This window comes from Pollachius pollachius, assembly GCF_949987615.1.
Source record: "Pollachius pollachius genome assembly, chromosome: 1".
NCBI lineage: Eukaryota > Metazoa > Chordata > Actinopteri > Gadiformes > Gadidae > Pollachius > Pollachius pollachius.
In genome coordinates this window covers 17,019,936-17,043,039 of record NC_136934.1, presented here as the reverse complement: position 1 = coordinate 17,043,039, position 23,104 = coordinate 17,019,936, and the positions used below count along the sequence as shown (strand labels likewise).

Below are 23,104 nucleotides of genomic sequence, written 5' to 3'. Positions count from 1 at the left end.
CTGCACATTATCGCTCATTATATTGATCTCTCTCTCTCTCTCTCTCTCTCTCTCTCTCTCTCTCTCTCTCTCTCTCTCTCTCTCTCTCTCTCTCTCTCTCTCTCTCTCTCTCTCTCTCTCTCTCTCTCTCTCTCTCTCTCTCTCTCTCTCTCTCTCTCTCTCTCTCTCTCTCTCTCTCTCTCATATTTAGTTTCACAGTTGAGATAAGAGATACCGTAGTGGACGTCGAGTCACCCGCTGTATGCGTCACAGTCAATCCAGCACAGTGTCCCTGGCTAAATAACACCAAGCTCTGTAGATTAGTCCGGGTACATTTCCACGTCGGCAGACGAACATCCTAAAGTTATTCCCTCCCAGGTTTGAACCCCAAAAAAATGGATTCTAAAAAGTCCTTGGACGTGTCTGGACAACCATACGCTTATTCCTGCGAGGTCGGAGATAGGAGTTAAAAAAAAAAAAGGTCTCTATTCCTGTTGAATTGTGGGAAAATCCCCCACGAAACATTGGGTTGGGTGGACCAAAGAAAAAAGGAAAAAAGGAGAAATGAAGGTTTCTCGGTGTAAAACTCTAGTAGATAACTTCATAGACGGTGGCCTTCTTGTCCCCTGAGCCAGTGACGATGTACTTGTCATCCACTGAGATGTCGCAGCTCAGCACCGACGAAGACTCCTTGGACTGGTGAGGAGGAGCGGGAACACAAAACTAGTGTTAGTCAACAGGAGAAACCAGCAGATGAAGCTCTAAACATACGTTACAGAACTAGACAATAATGTTGATTCTGGTTCATCAAGCAAAGGTGTTATCTTAACAAATGTGCGATGAAAAAGGTCATTGTCGAACTGGGTCAAAGTAGAAATAGTTGGACCATGGGGCTGGATTGGGCTTCACCGCCCAGCTCAACAGGGAAACCATGGCAATGTGTTGTTCTGACCTGGAATATGCTGGCACCGTACGGCGTTCTCCATGCGTTCAGTAGGTTGTCTTTTCCAGTGCTCACGAACCATTTACCTGGAGATGCGAAATGTACAAAGGAAAACACAAATCAAATTAGTTCTTAACGCCATGATTTGAACAACATACATCAAGAGACAGAGACCAAGACAGAGAAAGAGAGAAAGCTAGAGACCAAGAGAGAGAGAGAGACAAAGAAACAGAGAGAGAAAGCTAGAGACTAGGAGAGAGCGACAAAGAAACAGAGAGAGAGAGAGAGAGAAAGCGAGAAACAGAGAGAGACAAAGCGAGAGAGAGAAAGAGAGTGAGCGAGTGCAAGATGACAGGTCTCCCGGCGTTGAGAGGAGCCAGGGTTGACTCACCGCAGGAGGCAAACTGCAGGGAGAGGACGCAGCTCTCGTGGAGGTGCAGCTGGTACTTGTCAGGCTTGGTGACGTGGAGGACCTCCACGTTGCTGCTCTCCATGCCCACGGCCAGCCACTCTCCGGTGGGACAGTAGCCCAGAGAGAAGATCTGCACGGGGGGGGGGGGAGACACAGATGTAGTTTACACCGTCAGGTCATGGCATACTGTTGCTGGAGGAAGTTCTTTGGCGAGTTGTCCTATGGAGTTCTTGCCTCGTTTGTGTTTTTGATATTTATTTGGGTTTACTCTACACAGGGTGCGGTGGCAGATTGTTCTTGAGCTCGAGCTACTGCGGACGAGGCCGCAGCCAGGGCGTGGTGGCGGGCTACCTGGGAGGTGAAGTCATGCTGCTGGAGCTGCCGTCCCTCCCGCAGGTCCCAGGACCGGACTGTGTTGTCCAGGCCCCCGGTCCACAGCTTGGTGCCGTCGTTGGAGATGTCTATACAGCTGGCCCCGTCCGTGTGGCCCTGGAACTGCCTGCATGCAGAACATAAGACAACCGCTGTTTAGATAAACACACATAGACAGACATGGATACATCAATAAATAGGTGGTGTAAAAATGACTATTGGTGCCAAACTGAACCTAGTCAACATTTGTATGCACATCATTTTTTTTCAACACTTAGCTTTTTCTCTACTCCTAACAAAATACATGATGATCTATTGGTTTAAGCCGTTGTACAAATCATAAGTGCCAGGAGACCAATGCTGTCCAGGCAGACAGTGTGTTGGCATCCTCGTTGGGTCCACGGACGCCAGCAGGGTAGAAGAAGGCTAAGAGTCTCACCTGACCAGCGTCTGGTTGTGGAGGTCCCACACGGCGATGTTCCCGTCACTGCAGCAGGAGAAGCACACCTTGGAGTCAGGGCTGATGGCCAGGGCGTAGCACGCCGGCGCCGACGACGTAAGCTCCGCCTTGATCCTGGGCGTGGGCGTGGCCAGGTCCCAGATGGACAGCGTGCTGGCCTCGCCGCCCACGATGAGCGTGCGGCCGTCGGGGAGGAGACGGCAGGAGCGGATGTAGTTATCCCGGTTCTAAGGAACACAGGGGACCAACCAGATCCGTGTTACCCCTATGAAACACATTCAGGGTTTCCTCTCTTTTTAGCTCGTCGTTGTCCAACTGTTTTTGCTCGCGGAGGTTCATGTTTCACTGTCAGTAGCGGCTGTCCTAAGCTTCTTTGAAAGAGTAGCATGATGGACACTTTTTTATCAATAATTCAGAACCAAATTCAGTGAGGTGTGTTATAACCCTGTACACGCAGTCAACATCAGGAATATCCCAACCATTGTATTGCCTATTCATCCCAAATAAAACTTGCCCCAACCGGTCCCGGGGCCGCGGAGCGAGGCCTACAAAGACGGGGCCCACAAAGACAGGGCCCTCAGAGCTCCGGGCCCAAATGCTGCACTGCACTGGCTGTCCCCCTTGTGTATCTTTCCCATCCCGAAGCAAGACAGACACACAAATACAAATAATTGTGATTTTGAAAGAGTCATTTTAATGCATCTCCTCACCAGACAGTCGAGCTGGGAGACGGGGCTCTTGTTGCCGGGGTGACTGATGTCCCAGACCTTGACGCAGCCCTTGCCGCCCGTATAGACGTGGCGGGTGGGGTTGCTGATGGTGACTGCGCACACCACCTCGCCGTGGTTCAGCGTATTGATCTGACGGGCGTGGCGAGGGATGCCCGGGCCCACCAGAGCGTCCGGTGGGAACGGGACAGGCTGCATCTGGCCGTCGGCTGCCACGTGGAAGGAGTACGCCCTGAGAGAGAGCCGCATAGAGAGAGAGACAGAGAGACAGAGACAGAGAGAGAGAGAGAGAGAGAGACACGTAGAAAGAGAGTGACATACATAGAGAGAGAGATAGAGAGAAAGATAGAGAAAGAAAGATTGGTGAGAGCAACAGAGATTGTTTGTTTAGATAACTGTACTTCAGAATCACTAACTAGCCATTTGATAACTAATAAAAACCAACATAATAAAAACACAAGGTCACAAACAAACACACTCACGGTTTGCCTCCAGGGATGCCGGTCAGACTGGGCGGTAGTCCAGCCACCCGCATGTGGGAATGGGGGTCAAAGCCGACCTTTAAAACACAACATTTCCACGTTCAAATACACTTGGCGTCAACGTCTGTTAGTCTAAGACAAACGAGCACCGTAACAGGATAGGAAGGCACACATTGTCATTAGGGAAACAAATCAAACAGACTCCCATAAACACACACGCACCCGTTTGTTCTTGGGAGTTCGACAAGTCTATTGAAGCAAACATCGTCATGAGCCGGCTAACACCAGCGCCACAAATGGCCTCAAGAACCGCAGTACAGAGACGTCGACAATAAAGAGTTGACCACAGACACAGCCGTGACGCCATAGCAACCCAGGAAGCCTCGCCTGGGAGGTGGACAGACAGCTCATTGCAACCCCACGCCGGACAGACGTCGCCGTTCTGAAGGCTCATGGCGGGAGGCTGGTGCTTCTCAACAAGTAACACCTGCCTGCTGATCATCCCCCAGCTGCAGCAGATTAGAGCTTGTTAGTGGCCCTCAAAGACATGCTGTTCCACCGCAGATGTGACTAAGCCAACCGCAGGCACCTGCCTGGGCCTATAGACTCAGAGTATAAAGACTCTGCATATAGACACAGGCCGTGTCCAAATATTTGACAATATTAGGCTATGTCACCGGAAGCTGGTTTAAGACCAACACAGTCCAACAAACAGATGTGGGAAAGTATTCATATTTATGACTAGTGTGCATTAATAATTAACGGATCAATTCAAATCTTGTAAAATAAAAAAGGACCCATAGAAGAAAAGAGGCATAATGTTGAGACCCGCCAACAGGTTGTTGATCTCAGCAACGAGAACAAGCAGTGCTGAAGGAACGAGAGCAGCCCCCTAGCACCCGGTGGTTGCTAGGGGGAACAGAGGGTAGAGGGCCTCACCATGGGGGAGCGGCCATACGCCGCGACGGCGGCGGCAGCAGCGGCGGCGCTCATCTGAGGCGACATGTTGTGCAGTCCGGCAGCGTAGGCGGCCGCGCCCGCCAGGTCCCCATTCATCCCGGCCCCGTGGGGCAGCATACCGAACGCCCCCGGGTACGGACCGGGCACGGCCATAGGGGTCCGCAGGCCCGCGGCTAGGGACAGGGAGGAAGGAGGGAGGAGGGGGGGAGGGAGGAGAGGAGAGGAAGGAGAGAGGAGGGAGGAGAGAGGAGGGAGGAGAGAGGAGGGAGGAGGAAGGAGAGAGGAGGGAGGAGGGATGAGGGAGGAGAAAGGACGGAGGAGAAAGGAGGGAGGAGAGAAGAGGAAGGAGAGAAGAGGAAGGAGAGAGGAGGGAGGAGAGAAGAGGAAGGAGAGATGAGGTAGGAGAGAAGAGGAAGAAGAAATGAAGGAGAGATGAGGGAGGAGAGAGGAGGGAGGAGAGAGGAGGAAGGAGAGATGAGGTAGGAGGGAGGAGAGAGGAGGGAGGAGAGAAGAGGAAGGAGAGATGAGGGAGGAGGGAGGAGGGAGGAGAGAGGAGGGATGAGATGGAGTTACTCTTTGAACATTGCATCAACAATCAACATCAAACAGACCTATAATCGTCAGAAAAACACTCAAACACACTTAATCAAAAAGGCCAGTCGTTTGTTTCGAATTGTTCATAAGGCGCCCATTTTCTGAAGAGGCAACAACAATAAACCAAACAAAGCAGTGTCACAGTTACATATATTCTAAAAAGGCATTGTTTAACAAAATGTTGGTACATACACAAGACACAAATGTTCCCTGTTGAAGTTATTCGTTGCCCATTTCCAATAAGCAAGACAACCCAAGACATTAGTTAGCAAATAAGACATGTTTAAAAAGCAAGCGTGAGCAAGGCTTACTTGGTGGGTGGGGCATTTCCATGGAGGGGGGTTTTGATAGGCTGGGCCGTAACCCAGGGGTGGAGCTTGGTCCGGGGGTGGAGTCTCCTCTTGGTGTGGGTGTGCTCGATTTTAACCCTGGCGTGCCTGCCTTGTCACGCTGCCAGGACAAACAGTGGCAAAAGAAACGGTTCCTGTATTAGAACAGCTGAAGGTTCCCAACCCCACTCAAACAGCTTCTCTTTATAGGTTTTATGTACGCTTTTTTACAGATAGACAACATGCTACAGAACTTCTGACTGGGTATATCTGCAAACTGCTCTTTTTGTATTTACTATTTAGTCATTGAGCAGATGCTTTATCCAACGTGACCTGAATTCAGTGCATTAAGAGAGAGGTCATTGAAGAGCAGATATGGGTTAAGGATAGTGCTCAAGGATTCCTTAAGGTTAAGCTGCAGACGATAAAAAATCATATAAGGAAATGCTAAAATATGATAGCAATTACCCCACTAAGGTGGTCTCTTGGGCTGCATGATTATCACCAAAATTATAATTACGATTATTTTACCGAGATATCGCGATTACGATTATTCAGTTCCATTGACAGGTAATTGATTAAATTTGTATTCTGTGGCACCTACTGTGTATACACAAAACAGAAATGATGCATTAATTGCAAAGTAGTAACATTTATTATTAGGCAACAGGTGCTTTCAATGTGATTCCAGTCAGGTGGTCTCTCACCATGGCCATCTCTTTGGACTTGAGTGAGGACGAGCTGGCCGAGGAGGCCGTGGAGGCAGGGCTGCAGGGGTCTTTCTTCAGGACGCGTCCCTTCTCCAGGCCGTTCTCCCTGGGAGAGGGAAGAGGAGTGCCCCGGGGTGACGACGGGTCCTGGGGGAGAAGGAATTGTTCATCTCAACCTCTTAGTGCGGAAACTTCCAAGCATGGTAGCTAACCATCTCTCTTTGTGTCGGTGTTCATTTGACTTGCTCTTTCCCCCCCCAACCATTGCACATTAACGTACCACATAAGAAAGTGCAGAAAATCAATGGGTAAAAACAGATGTATCAGTTTGCACAGGACAAAAAGCTAATAAAAGAAGCCACGGTGGAATAGTACAGAAAGCTAATAAAGAGGGGTCTTCTAGCTTGAAAAGCTAATAGAAGATGGATAATAGCAAACAGGCCTAATCACGGATGCTCAGATCGAACACACACACACACACACACACACACACACACTGGATTAGCATAAATGGCCAGTCCGGAGCAATCCGATGAAAAGTTGGCATTTTCTGTAGTATTCGGGAGATGTTCCACAGCGTTTGCAACCAAGCAAATTAAAATTGAGTTGGAAGTATATCAGGGCCTTGAATGGGCAGTTCAACCATTTAACACATTAAGGCCAAGTGAAAACTGCTCATAAAAATCTAAATTCTTTGACATATACCAACTTTTATTTTTACAGTAACGAAATAGTTACTTTCCCTGGTAACAACTTTTATTATAGAGTAATTCAGTTACTAACTCAGTTACTTTTTGGAACAAGTAGTGAGTAACTATAACTAATTACTTTTTTAAAGTAACGTTCCAAACACTGGTCATTAGACAATCGAGAATCTGTCACGTCAAAGAATATGGCCACTATGAAAGACAAGCCAGCACCAAGTCAGTAAAGAAATCCAACCCTGTACCAACTCAACATCCGTCACTCAACTGACTGTTCAATACAACAGCGGATGTTGTAGACGAGAAGAGAAACACGCTGACTTCCAAAAATGCAGAGATGCTTATATTTATATTTAAAAACTTAAGTCCGTGCTTAAGACATAGGCTAAGTTAAAGAATGGTAGCCATGGCAGGTTGTTCAACAAATGTTGAGGAATTCTTTATACAGTTGGCTATAGCCATTCTCTCTTGCGGTTTATATTGTCTAAATTTGTAGTAGCCTAGTCTTAAATTTAGAAAGGCCCTGTATTTGGTTACATCTATTGTAATTAAAAAAAATTGTTGTTCAATTGTTCTTATTATCTTATGTAGGCTATAGTGATTTATTATCTTTTAGAAATGGTGCATGCATAGTGAGCCATACTGCTCTTTAGCCCGGCATGGGTTGCATTGGTTTCAGTTTCTTCATAATCGACATGGCCTAAATAAGATATTGAAATTTGTTTCCGTCTAATAAATAGCAGTTGATGACTACTCATACTTCCTCAGCTCTTAATCACATCCTCATTTCTGTCAAGAAAATGTACTTTCCATGCTATAAATAGTAAATCAATAAATAATGCTACACAATAAACAGTACATTTTAAACGGAAGATCACCATTCCCACCCTGTGATCGGCCCGATAAAACCGAATCAGACATCTCTAGGGCCAATACAAAGAAGAGGTAGTCTAGCATGAAAGGCTAATAAAAGATGTGTAATAGCATAAAGGCTTAAAAAAAGAAACAGAGGACTAGCATAGAGAGCAAATAAAAAGACAAGGTAGAATCACACTTAATTAAACAAAGTAGAATAGCACACTAAGCTAATTAAAAGAAGAGTTAGATTCGCACAGAGCCAAAAGAAAAAGACGTAGAACAGCACACAGAGCTAATGCAAAGAAGAGGTAGAACAGCACAAAGAGCTCATACAGAGAAGAGGTAGAACAGCACACAGAGCTCATACAGAGAAGAGGTAGAACAGCACACAGAGCTCATACAGAGAAGAGGTAGAACAGCACAGAGCTCATACAGAGAAGAGATAGAACAGCACACAGAGCTCATACAGAGAAGAGGTAGAACAGCACAGAGCTCATACAGAGAAAAGGTAGAACAGCACACAGAGCTCATACAGAGAAGAGGTAGAACAGCACACAGAGCTCATACAGAGAAGAGGTAGAACAGCACACAGCTCATACAGAGAAGAGGTAGAACAGCACACAGAGCTCATACAGAGAAGAGGTAGAACAGCACACAGAGCTCATACAGAGAAGAGGTAGAACAGCACACAGAGCTCATACAGAGAAGAGGTAGAACAGAGCTCATACAGAGAAGAGATAGAACAGCACAGAGCTCACACAGAGAAGAGGTAGAATAAAAGAACACAGTGACTAAAGAGGTAAAATCACATAAAGCAAATTCAAAAAGCAGACATAATATAAACTCAAAGAGCTAAGAGGTAGCAAAAAGAGCAACAAAGAGGTGGGAGGGAGCAGCACACGTACCTCATTAGAAACGTCCACCACCAGGTTATCATCACTCTTGTCCCCGTCACTGTCCTGTGTAGGCAGACGGCCACTTAGCACCACCAACACATTTCACATTCCACTTCAAACGCTCCGGCTCTCCCAGCCGTTTACCCAACGCTTAGCATCAGCGCATTAGCTCGAAAGAACAAAACAAACAAAGCATCCTGTGGTGGTTTGTGTTGTGTCACCCGACTGACGTGATGTTTGAGGCTTTTTAACGGACCCCATGTCCACACACAAACACACGTTTTGTTTCAAAAGTGTATGTCCAAGGTTGATGACTACAGATGGTGGTTGACCAAAGTTCTTATTTTCAAATATTATCAGATAAAGCTTGCCTCCCATTTGTTTAAAACTGCATGTGAAATCTTGTCCACACACACACCCCCACACACACACTGGCGGGTGTCTCACATAGTGGCTGGAGTCCTTGTCCTCTACTTTGCGTTTCTTGGAGTCGTTGAGGAAGTCCGGCCCGATTCGCCGTTTGTCAGAGTTCCTCAGGCTTTCGGGCAGCATGGCGTTACTCTGGAAACACAGAAGAAAATAAATACACACTGAATAAACACAAACAACCTCAACCACGTCGTCGATACTATTTTGACGTTTAGACACCTTTATCCAGGGGGATTTTCAGTGACCTTTTTCCTAAAATAACACGAATGAGCCGGTAGGGCTGCTCAAGTCTCGCGGACATGTCGGATGGGACCCGGGAGCGGTTTTGATCTAGCGTTCAACTATCCTCACCACTAGACCGGCCTGCCCTGCGGAAGCAGAGCCCTCATTGTGCATGCGTTGCACGCGAGAGGGAAGGCTTCGGCCCATCAAGCACTCAATGTACAGCCGTAGTGCTCCGCGTGGAGCAGGTTATAAAAACACGCTGTTACTCCCTCCTGGGTTAATGGCACACAGCAGCACTAGGAGCACCTGCACTCAACCACTGCACACTCTCCCTCTCCCTTGACCTCTGTCTCATACACACGCACACCGTAAGTTGATGACTACATGGAGTGGCTCTCAGACCCTCTCCTGGGTCCGGCGAGCAGAAAAATCTGCAGTTTGCGCGCATGGGTGCGCGTGTGTGCGTGTGTGTCTGCCCACACATTGTGTAATTGACTGTGAAAGCCGCTGTGTGCAAGTAAGTGTGTAACAGACCGTGTGTTTGTGCGCTCGTTACTTGCGCATCACACAACCCCCTTGCGCGTCACAGGACGAGAGAGAGAGAGAGAGAGAGAGAGAGAGAGAGAGAGAGAGAGAGAGAGAGAGAGAGAGAGAGAGGAGAGAGAGAGAGAGAGAGAGAGAGAGAGACACACACACCACACACACACACACACACACACTGACCAACGGATTCTATTGTTAGTGGATTAGAGCTTCATTTTGAGTCCATTATAGTCTTTGCCTGTCAATGAAATGTGCACACACACACACACACACACACACACACACACACACACACACACACACACAGGAGAGGCTATGTGTGTTCTGCTAGCTGAACGGGGTAGAAGCTGGAGGGTGGGGGGGGGGGGGGATGCAGATGAAAAGAGGTGCGAGATTAGAGGACAGAAAGGATGGAGAGATGCTGTCAAGAGAGGAGAGAAGAAGAATAAGAAGGGCTTGCAGGGGGAGGGCACATTCCTGCATTCTTCTCAATAGTTCCTTCCCTTCACGCCCCCCCACTCTGATTGAAAGGGTTTTTATTGAACAGAGCAGAGGAAGCACTGACCTGTACGACGTAAGCCTCCCCGAGCAGCCCACCCCCATCCCCCACCTCTTGTCTCTTAAAGCACACACACAAACACAGGGGCTCCGTGTCATATGACCCTGCTAGCTTAGGACACACACACAGCCCCCACCCCCTCTCTCCCTCAGTGGCGGGGATATTAAACACAATGAGTCTTTAAGCACACGGATCAGGGGTGGCAGGAGAGGGTGTGTGTGTGTGTGTGTGTGCGCACTGGCTCCTCCGCGTGTGTGTGTGTACGGGCGCCTGCGCATGTGTGTGGTTAATCTGCTCACTGAGGTGTTAAATAGGCACAACAATGTGGGCTGGAGGAGAGAGAGAGAGAGAGAGAGAGAGAGAGAGAGAGAGAGAGAGAGAGAGAGAGAGAGAGAGAGAGAGAGAGAGAGAGAGAGAGAGAGAGAGAGAGAGAGAGAGAGAGAGAGAGAGAGAGAGAGAGAGAGAGAGAGAGAGAGGCGGTGCTGGAGCATGTGTGACTGTGAGATAGCGAGAATGTGTGGTGTAGTGGGTACATGCTACAAGACTCATTTTGAGGACAGAGGAAGGAGGCAAGGCTAACACATAACAACAGATCTGGGGCAGAAGTACCCAGTGGACAGGCTGAAACCACCCACACACACATACAGCAAAACAGAACAGAATCTCATCCATACAGGCTAGGGGTGGACTGGTCTCGGTCTGTTCATATTGGCTAATCCAACTGTACTTGCATTGCTTTCTTTCCACTGTGTCACGCGGCTAGTTTACTGTCCTCAGCGGACACACACACACACACACACACACACACACACACACACTTTGAAGGACTGTATAAGCCCCCTGCACAGGCTGGGTGCTGTGGTCTGCTGCCATCATGTGCCCCTCGTACTCAATTGGACAAGCTGCTGTGTTCAGGTGCATGAATATGATGAAACTTAGAACCAGGAGGGTACTCACTGTGCCCGGCTCTCGGTCTGTCGTCACGGGAGACACACACACACGTTCAGGTTGTCAAGTTGTCAGTTGCCCAGAGGAGGAAAAATAAAATGAAAATAAAATAAAAAAATCCCGCCAACCAAAAAAGATTAATCATAAAAAAAAAAAAGAAGGAGAAATAATTAGAATTCCAAACCACTGGACATGTTTCAATATATTTATTAACATAAAAAAATTTATGAACAGCAGACATTACAGATTAGACCAAAAAAAAAATCGGTTGGAATTCTCCAGAACCTTCTCTTCTGAGATAGGGTTGGCTAGGATGGGCTAGGATGGGCTAGGATGGGCTAGGATGGGGGTGGGGGGAGAGGGAGATGGAGGAGGAGGGGGGGGGGGGGGGGGGGGGGGGGATGGGCTGGTTCCCGGGGTGGCTACCGCAGATAGCCTCTGCGTTGCGAGGCGGGTGCGCTTTGCTCACCTCGAAGGTGGTCGGCCCCGGAGGGGTGGGGGTGAGGCTCGGAGGGGTGGGGCTTCTTATCGCCGCCCTCCTTCCCCGCCAGGTGGTGGGTGGACATGGCTCCCAGGGCCCCCGACAGTGCCAGGAGGCCCGCCGAGCCCCCCAGCTGAGAGGGATGCAGCCCGGCCGGGTGGGGCGTGAGCGGCACGGGGGCGGCGCCGCCGGCCGCGGCGTGGGCGTGGGAGAGGTGCTGCTAGGGAGGAAGAGGAGGGGGGAGGGGGCGTTAGTCGGGTTAGAGCAGTCGCTGACCAACATGACCTCCGGGGCCACTATAATATTACAATGATTTCTACAAAGTCTTTTTTTTTAACACAGGGCAGGTAAGGCTTGGGCATCTTGTGAAGGGATGCCTAGAAGTAGACTAGGGACAACCCAGTCACCTTTGATTTCATCCGTAGCACCATTACCCTGCACCATTTAACTTGTATTGATTGCTTAAAAGAGGGTTGAACTAACGTTTAAAAAAAGGTACACTTTCAACGTCTGAAAACCAACACATCAAAAGCCTATCAACCCAGTCCCGTGAAGTATCCTCTGTGTATTTCTGTTTGCCACTTGATTGATCATTTACTAGGCATGCAGATATTTGACAGCCGTAAAATGGTCCTAGCATAGAACATTAACAGACATTTGCACTCAAACAACACTAAAAACTTCACATGTGATCTGTAGAGCACAATATTGGTTTAAAAAAAAAAAAAAGAAGAGCGGTATGAGTTTATAGGGCCCCCCCACTGGCCCCACACACATACGAAGGTAGTTTGACCTCAAGACTTTGTAGATTTACTTTAGAACCTGATATATGAGCAGGCTCTCATAACCCCAAAATGAGCATGCTCAACCACACACACACACGCGCACACGCACTGAGCTGCAGGTCTCCTCAACAGAGGGAGAAGTTCCTTATGTGCACTAGTTTACGACACCTACAAAACGCCGCTGTGCTCCAGATAGAGGACAGTGGACATATCCGCCCCCAGAGAAACACATCCCCCCACCCTCCAAGCCCCCCCTCTGGGGTCAAACACTAAACAATACTGACAGCTGGGATCACAGCCCAGAACCCTAGGATGGGGTGGAAACGGTGGGAGGGAGGGAGAGCAGAGGGGAGGGGAGGGGGGTGAGAGAGCAAGAAGGGGTTAGGGGGAGGGGCAGCTGTTGCCTGTAGTTCTGGGCATCAAGCAGAATGGAGAGGGACGCAAAGCTAGAAAGGAGGCAAAAGAGAGGACAAACGAGAATTTCTAAAAGTGGGGAAAAGGGATCGGGTAAAATGAGAGGGGGGGGTCGAGAGAGAGGAAGAGGGGGTGGGAGAGAGAGAGAGAGAGAGAGAGAGAGAGGAAGCGGGAGAGTGGCAGAAGGCTGTGGCTGTGTGAGGGGTGCGCTTGGCTGGCAGCCCTGCTCACTCTTTCACACCAAATCAGGCGCTCGCCGGAGCGTGAAATGCCTTTGTGTTCCCAAACATCATTATTGCCTCTTCAGACAGCGGCCCGGGAACCCCGGCCCAGAGACACACCGCGGCCGGGGGGGAGAGAGGGAGGGCCGTTGGGGAGAGAGGGAGGGCCACTGAAGGTCAAACCGCCGTTTTATCTCACCTAATTGACTATCCTCTCTCTCTCTCTCTCTCTCTCTCTCTCTCTCTCGCGCGCTGTTTCTCACCCCCTTTTTCCCCCAACCCCTACATACACCCCAAACCAGGCTCTCTCTACACCCAGAGGCTCAACCACCGCTGTCAAGACTCGCTCTTGCGCAAACACATGCATAGCCACGCGCATACACACAGACACCATTTTCCCAGTTGGCTTGCCCACTAAACAATCAAACATAAAACACACACGTCACACTTGATCACACTGACAAGCATACCCAGAGCTTTGATATACAAGGCATGTACACATACACACACACACAACTGCATGCCTGTTCTGTTTTCAGAGATAATAGAACTGCATGCTCCGCTTCACACACGCACAAACTCAAGCGCACACCCTGTTGAGAGTAAATGGAGGGGAAGTATTGGTAGAGGCAAGGAGAGCCCTGGTGCGTCAGAGGGTGTTAGCATGGACTGTGGTTTTGGTGTGTGTGTGTGTGTGTGTGTGTGTGTGTGTGTGTGTGTGTGTGTGTGTGTGTGTGTGTGTGTGTGTGTGTGTGTGTGTGTGTGTGTGTGTGTGTGTGTGTGAGGGGCCAGCATGCTTCATTACACTCATTTAACTCACACAAATGGGGGTGAATGGCAGGCTGGCGTGGGAGACAGAAGGAGGGGTGGGTGGGAAGGGATGCCAGGATGGCCCCACCTCCCCGCACACAAACCAAACTCCCATACCCCCAACCACCACCCCTTAGCAAACACTCAAATCCTGCAATTAAGACTCAAACAGCAACTGCCACACACACACACACTTTCTCGAACGTATATCGCTATATGGAATACTATGATTGGCTTCCTGGCAAATAAAGTAGAAGAATAAGAACGCAAGGAATTCCATTAGACCAGCAAATGAGGAATATGCACAGGGTCAGGTTGCATCCATGAATCAGGTGGGGCTGGAGACTGGAGTAGCACTTTTATAAAACATAGCTGGGTGTGTATGTGCATCTACCAACACCCCGTCTTCCAAACTCCGTTCTCAAAGACATAACACACCAGTGGACTCTAGCCACAACAGAGCAGTTGGGAAGGGGCTGCTTGTCTTTTAGACAAACATGGATGCGCCCACGCACACCAACACTTATCTGCCGACGCCTCTCCCGCTATAACTCCATGCCAGACAATCGATAGAGTGGTACCCAGAGTCTTATTCAACTCTGGTTGTCTTGGTACGCTGGTAGGATCATGTACCGACGTAGAAGTCTGACTATAACTCTGATATTTGACGTGGATGTGGAGGAACAGCAAATGGAACATAATGGTAAGCACGGACGCCAGGTTTACGTTTGCTGGCTGAATTCTAAGGATCAAGGTGAAAAACCTGGGGTTTCAAAGTAAAAGCCCTTCTCCTCCTTTATATTTTTGATTCGATCCGACATGTATAACAGCAAGGAGAGCAGGATAGTGCTGGAGAAGGCGTTTCAATACCCAGCCGAAGGCTCTGCGTTTGAGACCCAATGTTCGAACCCTACCTGTGGGCAGACATGAGGAGGATGCCTAACCCCTAACTGCTCATTAACATCTCAATAGAACTGGTTTAGCTCAAGTTGCTTTGTACCACCACCTAGAAGTGGATACGTCAACCAATTCGCACAACAAGATGCAGCGGTCAACGGAGAAGACCGGCAGTGGAATGTGAAGAGGAGGTGATGAGGGAATACACACCGTTGGGGGCAGGCCTGGGAGGCCACGAACGCCGATGACAGCGTTAAGCTCTGCCATCGTCACTTGCTTGGCTCGCTCCACAGCTTGGACCACCTGCTGCTGATGCTACACACACACACACGCATCCATGCACACACACAAAGACATATACACGCACAGACACGGAACAAAAAAAACACAAATATGCTGCTGATCAGAACAGGGTGATGAGGGGCTGCTAGTTAACGTTTCAAAATTTAGAGCTTTTCAATTAATAATTGTTGTTATGCCTGAGGTTGCACTATATCCAGTTACTGTGTGGAGAAATGATTGCTTGTTTTTATTAATTAATTCTAGCAGCCAGGCTACATTTCACACAATTTTTTGTTTCCACGCATTAAAAAAAGATTCAAAGCAACACCACGTCATGAGCGGAGGCTGGCAGAGACAACGAGACACAAGTATAAATGAATTATAAGCACACCCAAACCCAGGTCAACTGTGCCCACACACACACCGTCCACTGCGCACACACACAGCCCCGTCCACTTTGCATGCACATAGACAAACACACACACAGCCGTCCACTGCACACGCACACACACACTTACCTCCTGAGAGAGGAAGGGAATGACTTGGGCGCAGATGGTGTTTAGTCTCTTGGCAATCTCAGTCTGAGGGAGAAAAACACAGATAGAGGAAGAGCGAGATGGGGAGGAATATGAACAGCGAGTGAGGAAGGGGGAGAGAGGAAGAAAAACAGAGGGAGAAAGAGAGAGGGGTTTATGTTTAATGCATGAATTACAGTCAATTCTCAGTATTATAAGCTGAGACAGGAAATCTCATTTACAGTACATAAAGGCCTCAACACACAACGCAACCTTGACAAAAGAAATCGACAAGAAACCCAAGAAACTGCAAATCCATCGTCTCAGCCACTCAGTCATCCCGATTATAATTAGAAATCCTTCTTTCTAAAACCCAACACTTTCAGTTCGGGTTTCACTACCTCGCCCGGTCTACCTCCCTCCCTCTCTCCTTTTGGTTTCTCTTCCCATCAGTGCTTCAAAATAATCTCATCACTTCCTAATTTCATTTGCCCCTACTTGCCTCCTCTTATAGTATCCATGCCAACACATCCGCCTACACCCCCCCCCCCCCCCCCCACCAAACCCCGGAGGTGGCTACAATTGGCGGAAACTAGATAGCCCCTTGGTGGAGTCAAATCAGATAACAAGACTCCTATTACACATCATCCAATCAAATTGATACGAGGAGGGTCAGGGCAAAGAGGGAATCAAAGTCGTGAAACGTAATAATGGCTCTTCGGGTGGTAGCGCACTCAGGTACGTACACACACACACACACACACACACACACACACACGAGAAGTTAGAACCTCTGTCAAACCTAGTGGGCCCATGTGTCCTTTGAGTGCATTATGATAGTTCTGATGTTTTCTGTAGACAAGTTTACCCTGGACTGCTTTAATAAAATGGCCTGCATGTAACCTATTGATTTGTGTAGACCTATTGGCTACATAAATTGGGACAAATAACATGAATATCACAGAAAATGATATCAGTTGGCATACCTTTTGCATCCATCTATTTAGTATTAATTTATGGTTTATTTGATACAGACAGATACAATGTACATAGACAAACAGATCATCTATCTTTCATAGCATTTATAGCGGATGCTAATTTTCAAGCCCGGTCTCCACACTGGGTCAACCAGCTCAATTCAGGAGCATCCTGTTAACTGAGAAAGATAACCTACGGTCGAACTCAGAAACCTATGTAAGCTAACCGTGTATAACACTGCTAGGGGTCAAGGCATAGGTGGGAGGCTTAGGCGAACTATACCACAGATTACCAAACCCAAACCTAGTGGGTCAATTAGAAGAGCAATTCCAGCAAAATCTTGTCCTATTGAAGACTATTCCAGAAATCCAGTGGTAAGCCTTTAATTAGGCTTGTGGATTAGGACGTCTGAGAATAGTGTGACCCACTACCAAAGGGTCAGCTCAGCTAAATGGACTAAGCTAACAGATCCATGATAACAGAGCTAACAGGATACAAACAAACTGAAAATCATTGAGGCTGTAACCCACGTGAGTGAGGTGTGGGCAGACTTGTGCTTTGGAAGTACATAAAACACAACACAAAAAAGGTAGCCAGCACTAGTAAAGTTCAGATTGGGCTGGATTGATTCAGACACAGGGTCAACATGGTCCTTCTACAACAGAATTGTGGTCAATTGGGTTGGGGTCACATTCAAATAAGTGTATAGTAGTTCTAGCAGAATAAAAAAACACCAGACACATCCATATTGCTCACAGGCTGAAGGGCCTGAAAATCCAATACAATTATCAGCATTGTACTAACTGAAGGTGATACATATGGACGTAAATATAAAAGTATTCTGCTTTTAATTTTGAAAAAGAAAAAAAAATTGAAAAATGTACTAACACATACTAGCAAGCCGCACATTACACATAAGCGGTGTACACACACACCCAGACTTTTTTTGTGACCCTCCCTCCCAGCAGGAGTTGGGTAGTTATTCTGTATTCCCTATGCCCACCCCCCACCACAGACAACAGACAACAGAAGCTTGTTGCTCTGACAACTACAGAACCAAGCTAATGACCTCCCCTGGAGTTTTACTATGTGTGTGTGTGTGTGTGTGAGAGAAAGAAGAGTAGATTCGCACCGATAAAGAAAGACAAAGTACTTAGAATACAGACAAAGAGGGGCAGAGAGCGAGAGGGGGACAGTGTGAGAAAGAAGAATGGTGCAAAGGAGGCCAGCACCTCCACCCTTCAGTGGGGCAGCCGGGCCGATCCACCTCCAATTTCCTGTAGTTTAACCGGTCGATCGCGAGGGTAATTACTAGTAAATGCTCTGAGCTCTGCGATGCTCATATAGGGAAATCTGTGTGTGGATGTGTGCGCGAGAGAAGTGCTTTTTCCCTCCCACCGTTTTGTGTGTAAACACCTGATGTACTGTGCCGGTATGTTTTCTTACTCAGTGTGTACACATCTGAGATGTTTGACTTTCGAAAAGTGTGAGAAGGGTGTGTGTGTGCCCTGCCTGTCTCCCTGCCTGACAGAGTCAGTCTCCTCTGCCGTCCCTCTTCTCCCGGCAGCTTCCTCGATAAAGGGCCTCTCTACGATCAATTCCTCTGCCCTCCCTAGCCTTGCCCCTCTAATGTAATAAAGCAGGCCGCTCCCCCAGACAGCACCAATCAATCTATATAGCCATTCATCCTGCCTCTGGGCTCAGCCGGCCAGCCCTAACCAGGGAAATGGGAGACACAGGCCCATCGATCACACACACACACACACACACACACACACACACACACACACACACACACACACACACACACACACACACTCAGAGGCCAGACAGATCAAAACGAGGACGTGATTGAAGGAGAACAGGGACAAAGAGGCCGGAGTTCGTAAACCCTACAATCAAAGAGTCACAGACCAGGAGGGCGGAGCCTACGGAGAGCAGAACGTACCTGTTTGTGCATCTCTATGTTGAGCCCGTAGGACATCTCGTAGTACTGCAGAGAGAGGGACAGGAGCATTATTTGGGAGGGCAGTTAAAAAACAGAAAAACAGCAGAGGATTCAAGCAAGGGCAAAACTATTTAAAAAATGCTTAGGCAAACACGACCCCAACCCCATCTTCCTGTGTAGGTGACATGCACGTTGATACAAGACAAAGTGGATTACACGGAAGACTGAGTGAGGGGTCTTATCAACCATGTTATACAAACATTGGATCTTACACTACGAATGTCAGTAAAGGGAGGATTGTCCCTCTCTCTGGCCTATAATTAGATCATCCATTTTTGTGTATATGTGCGCCGTTTGTCTTACAGTCAATGGTCATTGAGGCTGATAGATGTGACAAATTATCCAACGATCGATGGAAGGACACGCGACTCTCTGAACAGATCAGATTTTATTGGCTACTTGGACTATTTAAGAGGCGCTGTGCTGAATGTTGCTGTGCACACTAAGATTACAAGAAAAGAGGAATACATTTACAAGAGACTATGGCACAGGATCACTCCATAAAATTAGCATATCTCTTCTTCTCCCATGAAGAAAATGATGTGTATATTGGTTGTTCGCAGGTGTGTGTGTTGGTTGGTTCCTTGTGTGTATTGGTTGTTCGTGTATGTGCGTGTCTGTGTGTGTGTTTCATGGGAGCCATGCAATAGCAGGTGACAGCTTGTTATAATTTAATTAGGTATTCAGCGTGGCTCAGGTTAGCATATAAAGTAGTATTACGACTGGCACCATATTCAGCTTTACCCCACATCTGAAACAAACGTACTATAAAAGAAAAGTTGCCAGGATCTAAGATTGAGTTCATACACAATCCAATCTTTGTGTTGTTTTATTTATTTGTTTTTCCAACCCTTAATGTTTCGATTGCTTAGGATATTTCAGGCAATGCTGTGATGCAACGACTATAAAACTGGAGTAGTTGATTGTGATCTTAACTTCAGACTTACCATTACATAGTGTCTCTGCATCTCTGTCTTCTCACTAGCAAGCTTCTCACACTCCAACTTCAAACTGAGAGAAGTTTACAGAAAGAGATCAACATCAAATTAAAATGAAATAAGGACTCAGGTTAGTAAAGAACAAAGTCTTACTTGCATTCATCGCCGATATATGCTATACATACTGATATGTGCATAACCATATCAGAATGTTTGTGTAGAAAAAGCTTGTCTTGTATTGATGAATGACCAAACTAACTAAAGATATTACATCAATATGGTGATAAGGGGGAACACTTCCTGGGTATCAACGGTCTACATCCATAGCTTTCGCACACATAGCAGTAGCAACTAGAGGAGATTGGCTGGTAAGCTGGATATCGTCATGCGTTAGTCAATTCTTTTTTTTTACTATAACAGCGATGTCATGTCAGTCAATGTAAATGAACACAACAATGGATGCACATAATATGAACTAAAAGTACCCCAAGCGAGCCACACTGGCAGGCAGGCCAACAAACGACACAAGGCCACAGAAGGATTAATAGTTTCTGTAGAAGACATACAGGCCGTGAACAGGCTCCCAAGAGGGTACAACCAGCAGATTGCTACCGCAACTCATAATTACCAGCCGTACGACAATGGTCGGGCATTGCCGCAGCAGGCAACGGGAATACATCTCACACAGGCATTCAAATATTCAAAGCATGGTCTGCTGTGGATGAGCAGAGTGTATGCAAGTTTTCACAAGCCAGTTGAAAAAACACTCTTCCTCTCTCTCTCAATAAAGAGTGATTTATGAAACTCTGGGCCCACACCACCCTTGCTTCTGCTCATTGCTGTTGTATGGACCTGCCACAGCGAGAGTCATAAAGTACTCATATGGCGTGTGCTACTCATGAGAACACAATTAGCTCATTTAGGCAAACAGGTCAATGAGGCCAAGAAAAACTATTATGGCAATTACGGCTTCATGTGCATTTATTTTTTGTGTATTCACCTGTGGTACTGCGCTTGCAGAAACTGAAACTCCTCCTTGATCCGGTCCAGTGACTCGGGAATTGTGAACTTGAAGGGCTGCCCTGGAGGCTGGTGAGGCGTCTGACACACACACACACACACACACACACACACACACACACACACAATTGGTTCAGCAACATCCACAACATGTTTAATTATAAGGTCTCTGTTGCATCTACTTTGCTCTGTGACACAAGGCTCACGCGAAATGTCAACAACTTTAATTAGAGGCGATTATTAAACAGCGTAGGCCAACAACAATCAATCCCCACTCCATTGCCAAGCGCACTTGCATGCACTAATTATCAAGGGAGCGCATAATGTGAACATGTGATTGGGCTAAAGGCAGTAAACGTAGCAAAAACAAGCAGCTACGGTAAAACAAAGACTATATTACGACTTTAAGTCACAAAAGCATGATGCACGACATGGGGCCACAAAATAAGTGCTTACAATATTGGAAAAAAAACAAACAAGAATAAAAACTAGATGTAAATATTACCGGGTGTCGGCCCTGAGGGAACATCTTTATCTCCGAGAGGATGTGCCCGTTTCTTGATATTACCCTTCTTACGGGATCGGAACAAGGATCAGGTTTTGTTCTAGATAAGTGGAAATCTATCCATCGTTATTGGATCAGCTTGGAATATGAACGCTCTTTACTTGAAAAACCAGAGTGACCCGGCGGTGCTCCGTCCGACTTGGCCAGGCGTCCTAAATGATTCCCAACTCCCCCCCAGCCCCCTTCTCTGGAGCTCGGCTCCTTTCTTTCACTTGCTCGCTCTTCGCGCTCCGGCAAGCGTACGGTCGTAAATCAACCGGAAAAACACGGGAAACGGGTCATTAGCTCGGAGGAGCATCAGCCAGGTGAGAACGGAACAGAGAAGCAACCTTTAGTATAACATATGTGTAGCTCGGGGCTGGCTTCGTGCTGGGTTCTCGTAAACGATCCACGGTAATCCGAAAAAGTAGTGAACAAAACAAATACCAAAAAAGCTGAAATCACCAGGCCCGGAAGCAGACTACAGTGAGACCGCCACAAAGCGGTCAGAACATCGTCTCAGCGCACGAGAAACAAATCCACACAAGTTAATTGCTCTCAAGAGTTCCCACTTGACTCGTGGTGGTTGTCCCGGTGGTTAAATGCTTGACCAAAAAAGCTTCCAACTACCGAGCAAGTATGTTGAAAAACTCGCCGACCCCAAAGACGGTCCTTAAAAGACGGAAATGCAAGTTTTGACAACAACAAACCACGGTCGCGGCGGCAACACTGCGTCCTCGAGCTCGGTTTTACCTCACTAGCAACTTTCTCACGCGGTGGTTTCGCTCTTCCCAGCTAACCAAAACAGAGAACCCGCCCACAAAACCACCATAGACCAATCATAGCCGCTGTTCCACGTGGGCTAATGATGCAATTTATAGCTTTGACCAATAGACATCCAGCATGTGTATTCAGATCTGTTGATCCGAAGAGCTAGACGGATTGTAGCCAATCAACGCTTCACAACAGCTTACATTCGGGATGCAACGGGCGCGAAGTATGGGAAGAATGGTAAATCTCACATGTCAATCAAAGAAACGTGGTGGTTTTACAAATGCGCGCGCATGTATACACACGTTTACACATGTGCGCGAATCTACACACCCTCTCAGACAAATGCACGTACCGAATGTGAATCTTCCTCACAAGTGCCACAACAAATAATCTCAAGTCTCTCTCTCTCTCTCTCGCTCTCTCTCTCTCTCTCCTTCTCTCTCGCTCCTTCTCTCGCTCTCTCTCGTATTCGTATTCAAATTAAAGCTGCTGTGTTTTCATGGGAAACAAAAGTTTACATAGAAAAGCAAATGAATAATACCGGTACAATAAGGAAAAATAAATTTGTTTATATTTGGAATGATTCCAAAAATATATAGACGCTTGCATTTGAGTTTCTGTAAACTGATGTCTGTATACTAATTAGCAGGTGGTTAAAGAGGGTTTCGGAAGTCCCACATGGCTTAGTTTGCAGTAGGTGCACACAGCAGAGGACAGGTCCAACATTTGGTACCAGACATCCAAAGGACCTAAACAAACACCAACCTCCCCGTAATAAATCAGATTCCAGAGGAGCCTGTGGTTAACTGGACCTCAAACAACTGCTAGGTCAGATACTGGTGTGCTTGGGGGCTTGGAGGCGTGTGTGTGTTAGGAGGGAGCGAGAGAGAGAGAGAGAGAGAGAGAGAGAGAGAGAGAGAGAGAGAGAGAGAGAGAGAGAGAGAGTGAGAGAGAGAGAGAGTGTGTGTGTGTGTGTGTGTGTGTGTGTGTGTGTGTGTGTGTGTGATATAGAAAGATATAAATATTTTATCGAGCAGGTTGCATCTTTGTCTTCTAAAACATATTTGTGTTATAAAATAAACACTGTAATCTAACCAAATATCCTCCAGATTTGGCTCTGCGTACACAGTTTCGTATTATTTTCTAACCCAGGGAAGGCCTTCGCCAAATTCTGCAGACAGAGTCCCAATTTGTTGGTGTTTGTTCATACTTGTAAGAGCTTTTTTTCTCCTGATGCCACCACAACATAGTTAAGACACATGTGGTTTGTGTTATGGTGATGCAATGCCAAAAGTATATTGATTTA

General features: G+C 47.3%; 1 protein-coding gene across 2 annotated transcripts; it reads right to left on the bottom strand.

The window, feature by feature from the left end:
• Positions 1–149: 149 nt before the first annotated feature.
• LOC307080694 (transducin-like enhancer protein 1) lies at positions 150–21,768 on the bottom strand. 2 transcript variants are annotated; one of them, XM_079743522.1, is made up of 20 exons: positions 20,986–21,768; positions 20,461–20,561; positions 19,470–19,533; positions 18,463–18,507; positions 15,540–15,602; positions 14,950–15,054; positions 11,601–11,832; positions 11,141–11,157; positions 8,875–8,988; positions 8,437–8,490; positions 5,967–6,116; positions 5,242–5,380; positions 4,316–4,509; positions 3,377–3,453; positions 2,877–3,126; positions 2,146–2,393; positions 1,686–1,833; positions 1,314–1,464; positions 932–1,008; positions 150–675 (listed from the first exon to the last, which is right to left on the bottom strand). In XM_079743522.1, exons 1-20 carry the CDS (start codon positions 21,007–21,009, stop codon positions 568–570), a joined length of 2,361 nt encoding a protein of 786 aa, XP_079599648.1. In that variant the 5' UTR covers positions 21,010–21,768; the 3' UTR covers positions 150–567. The 2 variants fall into 2 exon arrangements, with proteins under 2 accessions (XP_079599648.1, XP_079599649.1); XM_079743523.1 differs by having other exon boundaries at positions 11,601–11,829.
• Positions 21,769–23,104: the final 1,336 nt, after the last annotated feature.

What these genes read in the sequence shown, in the direction of transcription:
- LOC307080694 (XM_079743522.1), bottom strand. Translation starts at nt 21,009, where the DNA reads ATGTTCCCTCAGGGCCGACACCCG. An exon ending in TTCCCTTCCTCTCTCAGGAG is followed by an intron (nt 15,055 to 15,539) that starts GTAAGTGTGTGT and finishes GTGTGTGTGTAG; the next exon opens with CATCAGCAGCAGGTGGTCCA. An exon ending in GGCATCCCTGGAGGCAAACC is followed by an intron (nt 3,127 to 3,376) that starts GTGAGTGTGTTT and finishes GCTCTCTCTCAG; the next exon opens with GGCGTACTCCTTCCACGTGG.